We start from the raw sequence: 11,260 nt of genomic DNA, 5'->3' as shown, positions 1-11,260 counted from the left end.
AGAAGGGGCAAACACCCAGGAGGAATGCTTTGACCAGCATCACAAATGTGGAGCCCAAAACTGAGCCAGCCTGCGTCTCTCCTGTTCAGACGCCTACGCCTGTCAATGATTTATCGAAAACGGAACACACGAAAAGCTCTTTCCGCATTCACAGAATGAGGAGGATGGGGTCAGCCTCCAGGAAAGGAAGAGTGTTTTGCAATGCATGTGGCAAAACTTTCTATGACAAAGGTACCCTTAAAATCCACTACAATGCCGTTCACCTGAAAATCAAACACCGGTGCACTATTGAGGGCTGCAACATGGTGTTCAGCTCTCTCAGAAGCCGCAATCGCCACAGTGCTAACCCCAACCCCCGCCTTCACATGCCTATGCTAAGGAATAACCGTGACAAAGATCTAATTCGTGCTACATCGGGTGCCGCCACTCCAGTCATAGCAAGTACAAAGTCCAACCTAACTTTAACAAGCCCAGGGCGTCCACCAATGGGGTTTACCACTCCCCCTCTAGATCCCGTACTACAGAACCCTCTTCCCAGTCAGCTGGTGTTCCCAGCTTTAAAGACTGTCCAACCTGTTCCTCCTTTTTACAGAAATTTACTTAATCCTGGAGAGATGGTGAGTCCTCCAACCTCACTCCCTACCAGTCCAATAATACCAGCAGTGAGTGGCATGGAGCAGCATCCCCCTCCTCCTTCAGAGTCATCAGTACCTTCAGTGCTGATGCCCACCCCAGAGCCTAATGCTGACCTTGCCCCCAAGAAGAAGCCAAGGAAATCGAGCATGCCAGTTAAAATTGAAAAGGAAGTTATTGATACTGCTGATGAGTTTGATGATGAAGACGAAGAGGTGAATGACAGCAGCACAATGGTGAATGACATTGGTCATGACAATCACTGCCATTCTCAGGAGGAAATGAGCCCAGGCTTGTCCGTAAAAGACTTTTCGAAAAGTGACAGAAGCAGATGCATTTCCAGACCAGACATAAGAAGGGCAGACAGCATGACATCAGAAGACCAGGAGCACGAGAGAGACTATGAAAATGAGTCAGAGTCATCAGAACCCAAACTGTGTGAAGAATCCATGGAAGGTGATGATCGTCTCCACGAACCTGGTGAAAAATCTATGATGCACAGTGACAGACCAGATGAAAACCACAATGACTCTTCCAATCAGGATGTCATTAAGGTGAAGGAAGAGTATACAGACCCTACATACGATATGTTCTACATGAGCCAATATGGACTGTACAATGGAGGCAGTGCCAGTATGGCTGCCCTTCATGAAAGTTTCGCTTCTACATTCAACTACAGCAGCCCTCAGAAGTTCTCGCCAGAAGGTGAAATGTGCTCCAGCCCAGATCCCAAGATCTGCTATGTGTGCAAGAAAAGTTTCAAGAGTTCTTACAGTGTGAAGCTTCACTACAGAAATGTTCATTTAAAAGAGATGCATGTCTGCACAGTGGCTGGCTGTAACGCTGCGTTCCCGTCACGGAGAAGCAGAGACAGGTCAGTAAATATTAATTGATTTTCTACATTATTAAATGTGTTGAATTATGTAGGAATAGGCAGTTTAGGATATATGAAGAAATAGAGAGATGCACAGTAATGACAAGTGACAATTGTGTTCCCATGACATTGAGAGGGTTTTATCACTTTAAGATTTTCATTGTTGTTTGGCATTCAGAATAGTATATATTGTGCCATCCTCTTAAGTAACTGGCTAGATAATAAATGTTGTTGTTCTTTTCTGTGTGCCTGTGGGCATGTATATTGTACTTCTGTTTATAAGCTGCAGCTTTTATTACATTTATTTTCTTCGCCCTGCAACTTTTAAAACAAGAAAAGCTTCTATTAAATGTATAGTAAATTATATGTAATACAAATACTCCATGCATGCATATCAAATCATAGAATTAGGAAGGAGGGGAGGAGGTGGAAGGATGGTTGGATGAATGGATGGAGAGAGAGAATGGAAAGGCTGGAATACAAGAATGATTTCCATTCCCATAGGGTCATATAAAAGCAAACAGGAAGCATTAGAAGACTATTCTTTCTTGTCTTCAGTTTTTAAAACAAGCTGCTATGTTGCAGCAAGAAGAATTAAATATTAGGAAAATAGTCATCTCTTTCTCTAGTAGAACTTAACACACCTTTCTATCCACTAGAGTAATTTAGTCTACTTTATCTTCTTTTCTGCATGTGAACAACCCCCTTCTGCACTGATGGGAATTATGCATACTCAGAGAGGAGAGGCTAGACCCCTACATATTTTTTAAGATCAACCATGGTATATTCTGCTGGCCCTTCAGATGACATCATGCCCTAGCTATGCTGCATCAATACTGAAACAGTTGGGCTTAAACAGAAGCAGCTGGTCCTTAAACTCTTAACATTTTGGGTATTTTTTATACACTATTCTTTTTGATTCCTGAGGAAAATGTAATATAAATGGAATTTGTCAAGGTGGTTGGATAACACAGTTATTTCATAGTTGTGGATAAAAGCTCTTGCGTGTGATGATGATCATATAGTCACATAACAAAATTTCTCTGGTTCATGGACTGATGGTGAGATTGGGTCATCTCTTTTCCTTCAGTTGTGTTTCATATTTTTTCATTATGTAGTAAAAATTCAGCAGATACAGGAAGGAAATTAAACCTAGCTAAACATTTCACACACAGCACCTTTTTTTTTTTTTTTTCATTGAAATAGATGTGGTTTGAAAGTGAATATATCATGTCATATAAAATGAAAGCAAGTTAGCGTTGAGGATACTGAGGAGCCAAAATTCACTATGTTGATGGAGAGTCCAGTCCACAAATACCTTATGTCTTCTGTTACCATTTATGAAATCCACTAAACAGAAAAATAGGAACACACATAAGAATAGAAGTTCAAAACAGGTAAGAAGTACAATCTAGAAGGATTGCATTTCAGTAGGATGTAACCACTGGACATGAAGCGGGTAAAACTAAATTAAGACTCGTTCTTGGGACATGCTGAAAACTTTTATGAGACTTGAGTTTGACAAGGGAAGCATGTGAGTCAGTGGCATAATTTATGCTGAGCTTAAATGTATGCAACCCGTTTCAGTTCCTGAAGTTGCACAGGTTTTGTTAGTCAAGAATTTGGCTTGCTTGGTCTGTTTCCTCAAGTGAATTATAAAAAGGCAGTCATATACTAAGCAAAACAGCCTTGCATTCAGCATTTTGGAGTAAGAAGTGGGTAGCTTTAGGATTTGGAACTTTATGCAATGTATGAAATTTCAGCGGGAAACCACTGATAGATCATGCTAATAATAAAGTTAGCATTTATGTGTTCTAAGAAAGAGGTGACTGAGATGACATACATAAAATATTTCTGAGACAAGAACATTAAAAAAGGGCACATTTTGAAAATATTCTTGAACTATGTAGGATACTCCTATTAAACTCAGTGAAAGCAAGCTATAAAATAAAACTTTGATTCGGCAACTTAAAATGCAGGCTGCATATTTAAAGATAAAATTATTATTTGCATATAATTTTGAGTTGTGTAAGGCACAAGACCATCTTTTTTTATCATTTCACTAGTAACATTCAGAATATGTTTCAGTTATGTGTTGCACTTGGGACAAAAGGAATTTGTAAGTATATTATATCCTTTAATTGCAAAGATTTAAGAGTGGTTATACACTTCAAAAAATTCAAAGGTGTGGTACAGTTTGTGTGCCCATTCAGGCTTGATGTTTTTCTAACATTTCTAACGTGTTAAGTTCCTTAGCACTTCTGGTTTGCAACAGTTGTGTGGAAATGCCTTGAAAGAACCAAGTAATACTCTCATGGTTCTTGATAATTCTTTCAGATACTTGAGTGAGAAACATCTTCAAGACTTCCCTGGGCTATCCACTCTTATCCAAAAGTGCAATGTCGAGGAATGTGCAAACATAAAAGCATATGTACGACATATGAAAGAAAGTAAATGAAAGATTTAGTAAACATTTTAAACACTATTTTCTAACATTTCCTCAAAAAGAAGTGTTTTTTTTAAATAAAGTTAGGAAGAAAAAGTTAAATTAATATATTACCTTTTTTTTTTAAACTGTTTAATTGCCCTAAAGATTTTTCCATTTGATTTGTTTTTGGTTTTGCTGATATTCCTTTTGAATAGATAAATTTATTTTAGAGAGAGCTATCACCTAAGTGTACAAAATCTAGCTTTTCAGATATGGAGAGTACCTCAAAAATAACTGGGTAAAGAAATTAATAGCATTGCAAAGTGAGAACTTCTTCCAGCCACTTAAATCAATTTCGCTAAAAAACTCAGAAGCATTTTGCTATTAATTGCTGAACAAAAATAAGAAATAGCTACTTAAAGCACACAGTAATTATTCCTGGATAATATTTGTTGTGTATTGCTGTTCCCTTTTGGACACATTATAAAAAGTCTATGTGATTTGCTTACGTTGTGAGTCACATAGTCTTTGTCTAGCTAGAGAAGCTTAGAATTTCTTTGCTTTGAAAATTAAAACTAAATAATTTTTTCAATACTAATGAAATTTCTTAATGAAATCAGAGTTCTAGCTATCCCATAGCTTATAGAATCCTGTGAAGTTATTATCTTTACTTTTAGTCATTTTATTAATCATATTACTAGTATTGTAGTAATGATATTATTAACCCTATTGTAACTAGTTAAGAGGTCTAAAACTCGTAACTCAAGTAATGTTCTAAAAGAAAATAGAAGCTTAAGTGGAGATAAATAACACTGGCTGATCCTTTTTGTTTCCTGTAGAGGCATCTGATACGGCTCAAGACATTTTCCAATGCATTTCCCCCAGTCCTGTACATACACAAAACTCCAGATTGTTGACAGTGCATGTAGCTGTTGTAAAATGGGCTTTGCAAGCATGGGGTTGTGATACAAACTGCTGGTTACCAGAAGCAGCAGATCATGTCAGGAGCAAATGCAGTGCTGCTTTGACTGAAGGAGGGTTTTTTCTCCATGTCACAGCTGTAACCCTCTGTTGTGGAACGGATCCTGTAGCAATTCGTGTTAAGGGTTGACTAAATCCAGGTTCCTACATCACTTGTGCCAAGGTCAACTCCTGTATAAATATCCTTCTGCCAGAAAGGTTGGAGTATCTTCTGACATCTTTGACTAAACACTGCTATTCCTTGTAGATTAGGGTCAAGATAACCAGAAGATTCAGGAGTCCCACCTCACATGTGTTTTTTTCAACACGGGGCAGAGGAAGGCAAGGCAGAGTCCTGGCCTTTACTGTCAATGACCCAGTAATTCTGTTTTCCGTTCTAAAAATTAGACAATATTGCTTTTGAATAGCCAAGTTCCACTGAGCCTAGATTTTTTTTAAAAGGGCTTTTTTCCATCACCTACTGAGCTACAAATAACATCACTCATCAAATCAACCTTATACATACCTACAACTTTGCTCAGCACTATACTTGTGAAAACCAATTTTTCCTCCATTCTTCACCAGCTGCCACTCCCTGAATTAGCTGTTCATCCATTTCTGTTTCTGTATTTACTTCAGCTGTCCTTTCTTCTAAAGGCAAGATGTTCAGGCTACATATTGTTGCAAGAAGGCAACAGAGAGTAAATAGGAAAAGTGATCATATTAAAAGTTATGTCAGTGGACAGAAGCAGTGTCATAAGCCTCCTTTTGAACAGAAAGACATCTTTTCCATGTAACTTTCTAGATGGAAATGAGAGAGAAGGGAAGAAGATAAGTTAGTGTGAGAACTGTGCACTTGAATGGGAAGAATTGTCCTTGTAAAGTGAATTCTCTCCTCACTCAGAGGAGGTCTGTCCTGTGAGTGAGGAGAAAGGGCCTGTGGCCTCAGTGGTTAGATATCCTTGGGATCTGCTTCCCAGCCTCATCCCTGAGTCCTGCTCCAGCAGATACTGAGGTTGCCTTACAAAGACATAGGTGTGGCTGGTCCTTGACACCAGCACTGAGGTACAGGGGATGATCCTGAGCTGTGGATAAGACATGCAGATGGAAGGAGGGAATAGTTACTTCCTCTTCAAAGAGGACAGCGATGCCAGAGTTTCATCTAAGAGTCTGTGTTGGAGAGCAGATGCAGAGGTGAAGGTCTGGAAGGTGAAGTTTATAGCAGTTGGCTTCATTTCTGGCTCTTACCTTTAAAAGCCAAGAATTTTGTGGTCAAAACCACTGATGAAACAGGAGGTGAGTGGACCTTCTGCCTTCAGTAAGTCTGGTTGAGAAGCTACTGTCAGATCTCAGGGAGAAATACAGCCATCTTCTCTGTCAGCCTTAGTGCATCCTAAGCCCCCATTTCACCTCAGTACTATTAAAATAAATAAAATAAATAAAAATACTCAGGCACTATTAAAATCTGTGTTTCTTAAGCTAGGACACAGCAGTAGTAACAATACGTTTTCCTTTCTCTCAATATATGCAAAATAAATTAATTCTCAGTGTACCTGTTCAGAGAAACAAAGCAAAAACTTTCTGCTTTGTCTTTCTGCTACTAAAGTAGGACTATTAATCGCTCAGGTTTGTCTTTAAGTTTTCTAACAAAGTGAGCATGTGTGTGTGTTCCACAAGATGGGGAAAGGTGATTGAGCCCCATGAATAAATTTAAAAATAAAATAATATCTGCTCAGGGTGACTTATAAATAAATATGAGGCAACTATTGGTGCCAAGTGTGATCATGCCACTTGATTGCTAGCTAAATCAGTCCAGATTTAAACATGTAAACTCCTTGATTTGTATGGAGCAAGACATCTGTAGGTGGTTTATTAAAACCTGCTGATGTCTCCAGAACTAATTTTGTGCAGATATAGGCCTCTGGGTAGCTGTATTGAAAAAGCAGAGACATAGTTTTTGTCTGGTTACCTGACTTCCAGCTCTGTACAGGTGTATTTGAATAAATTAACATCAGTTACCTATGATGAGCCACTGCATACATTATCGAGGGAGGTGAAGATGTGAGAAAACTGCTACCTGCCTCCTGTTATCACTTCCTTGACACAACAGCACCCATCTTTTCATCATCCTACTATGCTTGGAATCTTCTACAGATAACTTCTTAGAGAATTATTCTCTATAAATGCACTCAAGTCTAGGAACAGATAGGTCCAAGTAGTAAGATATTTCACACCATGTATTTCCCCTAATATAATTAGCTGTTATATACATCTTTAATTTCCTCCAATAAGAACAAGGAAATCAGTTTTTAAGACTTTACTTGTTTGATGAACCATTTGTCAAGAGACAAAAGAGCTATTTTATAAATTTTTAAAAATATAAACTTATTTACACCTACACTGCTGTTTCTGGACATGGTGCAGCTCATGAAGAGACTAGCTGCATATCCAATAAAATTGTATGAGCCATTAGGTTTTCTCTTGCAGATTCACTAAGATGTGTGTCATTGCTAATGTTCACGTAACTCTTCCTTACCCAAGAGAACCTGGGTCGTAAAGAAACATTTTGTGCCAACCCTAATACAGACCTAACCTCTTCCATGAGTAGTCATGTTGAACACAGACTACCTGTCATATTGCATACTCACCAATGTGAACAAGGGAAGCCAAATTAAAACCAGAATGCGTAGAACTAATTTCTTCATAAATTTGGGTTTTTTTTTTATTTAAAAAAAAAGAAATAAATTATAACAAGTCCTAAACAGGCTACTTATGTAAGCAAAGATTACAGGATCAGCTCTGGCATGGAGGGAGGTCTTTTCCAATTACCCATACCCATTTGTTTTGAGTTTGAGTTGGAGGTGGTGATTGTTTTTTAAAACAATCTGCTGCCTTCATTACCTTGTTCTCTTTTAGTACACAAAACGGTATCACTTTGAGAGGGAGAGTACAGTTTCTTGTGCACTACAAGAAATCTCATTATTGTGTGAACTTTCAAAATCAGTCAAGGACTTTTCAGTGACCTGAAAAGTTTATTTAAATAAACTGCGACACCAGAATAGGTGGTAAGCATAAGTAAAGCATTGAAAATACTAGCCAAAAGCAAAACATTCACTGAGCAATATTTTCCCCTGGTATGTGTTGTGACAAATAGTGTAAATGTTTAATTTGTTTTGTCCAAGTTTCCTGCACAGGTTCTGTGTGTTTTATGTTCAGTGAAAGAGATTATTTGGGAAGATGAATGCTTCATTCATAATATCCTGGTTGCCCCTAGGTTCCTAGGAAATAACTGGAAGAACCAAAACTCTTCTCCAGAGACTGGGAAAAAATTGAGTATTTTCCACTTACCTGAGTAAATGTAAAGCTGTTCCTGTATACAGAGGCATCCCATCTTCCCTAGAGTCTTTCGGAAGTGGGGTAAACAAAACATCTACCTGTGTTAGTTCCTGCAGAGAAAGGCTCTAGCTGTTCTTTTAAACTTTACAACAGAAGACTGTAAGATTTCTGCTGCAGTGAGGGAAGCTGTACTTCACAGATACAAGTTCGCACCAGGGCACTACTCCCAAAAGACTGTATGCATGAAACTGGAAGAAGACACTACACCCTGAGAGATGTAGTACTCTCAGGTGGAGGAGTCTGGGGAGAAATAATGAAAAGGGAAAGAAGACACATCTGTGGCAGGAATAGCTGTACATTTATTACCCTTTGGAGTTACAGCTCTTGATGAAGGAGAGGGACACTAAGTGGGCAGGTAAATGCCATCATATATATATACATGACACATTCATTTGTCAGCTGTGCTTGTTTGTCTGAAAAGAGAAACTGTCACCTAAAGAAGCAAACTTTACATCAGATCTTATGGCCTAGCCAGAGATTACTTGTAGATGAGGCCATTTTCTTCTCCCCTTAATGATGATGATGCTCCTCCCCCTAGATTTGAACTGTTTTGTTCATTAGAACATGAACTGAGTGACTGTGCTGGGGCATATCCAAATTAAGGTTGAGTTTACCTGAAAGTAAGAAAACTAGTGAGGCAAGTCCTAGAAATGACCTAGAAAAAAAATAACTCAGAAGGGGAAAAAAATTACCAGTTGTAGATTATTCCAAATAGCTACAACATAGTTTTGGAGGTTAGTTTGCCAGTCCTCTCAGTATATCTAGGCAGAGGTAGACGTTGTCCACAGTTGGCCTCATCCCAAAGATACAGTCATTCCTAGGGTTTGTGAGGTTACGGGGTATTTTTTGAAGTAGAATTATGTAGCAGGCAATTAGTATAGTAAAACAAAGCTCATTTGGGTTCCTATTCCATTGCTTTTTGATAAAATAGGTCTTGGCTAGTGGATCCAGATAGATTGGTTATGAATTACAGGGAGCCTTTTGCTGTAGCCACCAATGTCTGAGGCACTGGTATGAAGGCAGGTTTGCAACGAACAGGTGAGACTGGGGTGTTTTGTACTGGAATATGTCCTAATAAAAAGATGTTACTCAAAAATATTTGGCAATTTGTGGGCCCTTGGGAAAAGAAAAACCAAACCTCTGTAATCTGGGACATCTTTTAATGGTTATACAAGTTGCTAGTGGTTAGCAAAATATGACAGAGAGTAATAGCAACTTCATAAAGTAGAGCCTATAATTGTGGAATTACACTGTGCAGCTAGAAACAGTTAAGGGGAAAGGTAACCAGACCCATGACTACTTGTATAAGGGCAATCCTGAAGGAAGAGGTGCGGAGTTACCAATGAGGGTTAAATACTTGACAGTGTCAAGGAGGGACTATGTACTGTGTAGGCACTGCAAGTGCACTGCAAGACACTGTGCATGGCTTTTCACTACCCCTTTATCCTGACCTGCAGTACTCACAGTCTTCTGTCCTGTGCCTCTCTTCAGGCAAGATGGCCAGCTGTGCCCACACATCATGTACCAGTGTTCATGATACTATGCTGTAGCTACTACAGCAGAAGGCACTCATTCACGTCCGGCAGGCTATACATAAAATGTTCCCAATAGCACTAGAGATACCTTGGATGGTCTGCCAGGACCTGAGGTAACACAGGAATATCTCAGGTGTGATACCAGTTGTAGGTCTTTGACCTTCTAATGGCAAACACTGGATATTTCCTGATGGAAGTTTTGAGCCCACCACTTCTAAAGAAAATCTAAGGCTTTTAGTTGTGTGCTTCCTACTTCCCAGCAACATCTTTTAAATGAGCAGTCTGCCTTGTGCTAAGCAAGATTTTCTTTTTTCTTTTTTCTTTTTTTTTTTAATTAAGAGTTCATTTCGCATTTAAGCTTGCCCTAAAAAGCATTACTTAAAAAGATCTGTCTAAGAAATAATTTAACATTTTTGCCATAAGGCACCTGCGAGCTTCATATAAATGGATCTGGAAGATAAATGAAAGAGTTTTATATTTGCCAAAAATGTACACTGTCATAAAAAAGAAAGGATTGCAGGACTTTGTTGGCACTGTGTATAAATGTAAAGTGGTTCGTTTTGTATGGGGGAGCGCAGGGAGAGAGAAAGAAAGGATGGGATTGTAATAAGAAGATATTTTTTGCTGTCACTTTGTTTTTGCTTTTTTTTTGGAAGAGAAAGGGAAAAAAAATAAACCCTAAGCTGTATGTCTGTGTCAAACTATATGAGTCTGAAACATAAGCTGTAAATTATAAGTTTTATAAGTTGTTATTTCCAATGTTACTGATTTTGATGCTAGTACTTTACAAACTTTATTGCTTATTTTATTAACTAGGGAAAAGTGTTGCCCGCTTCCAGTTCAATAGATTTTTTTCCTTTCTCTCCCTCTTCCTCCCTCCCTCTCTCCTTTTCTTTGCTATGCCAAAATAAAAAAGCAACTGCACTTCAGCCACTTAAAACTGAAAATACAAACGGGACATAGTTAATTTTGTTGCCCATAAATCTTACAATGTACTTTTGTGTTTAACGCACAAAATATGGAAATAAAAACAGCCCAAACATATATGTGTGTGTGTGTCTGCGGATGCATGTACTGAAAGACAGACCTATATATAGCTGTGTTGGTAGATAAAGATCTAAAAATACAATGGATAGAAAGAGAACTTGGATTCCCACTCAGAGAAGGTAAATGAGCCCTTGTTTCAAGAAGAAGATGCACGCAGATGATATATTATGCAAGACTGAGAATCAAGATTTCATGAGGGGAGGAGGCAGGCCCTGCAGGAAGGATAACAGATCCTGCGCTGGACGTCTCTCAGGTCTGATAGCCAGATAGGGGAGCAGCACTAATTCTGCAGCCTTTTTAGTCTGTTCTGTCACAGAAGGGGCACTGCTGGGTCAGTCAGCTCACTAGTAATTGTGTTTTACAGACTTCTAAAGCAATTGGCTCAGT

General features: G+C 38.7%; 1 protein-coding gene across 1 annotated transcript in view; it reads left to right on the top strand.

The window, feature by feature from the left end:
* The window catches only part of BNC2 (basonuclin 2), a 112,383-nt gene extending 110,857 nt beyond the window's left edge, over window positions 1–1,526 (top strand). Inside the window, exon 7 of the mRNA XM_010295832.1 lies at window positions 1–1,526. Within this exon, the coding sequence (XP_010294134.1) occupies window positions 1–1,526 (1,526 nt within the window).
* Window positions 1,527–11,260: the final 9,734 nt, after the last annotated feature.

The sequence above is a fragment of the Phaethon lepturus genome, unplaced genomic scaffold (assembly GCF_000687285.1).
Source record: "Phaethon lepturus isolate BGI_N335 unplaced genomic scaffold, ASM68728v1 scaffold12191, whole genome shotgun sequence".
Classification (NCBI taxonomy): Eukaryota; Metazoa; Chordata; class Aves; order Phaethontiformes; family Phaethontidae; genus Phaethon; species Phaethon lepturus.
Note: the sequence above shows the minus strand (reverse complement) of the source record. Positions and strands in the feature narration are given on the sequence as shown.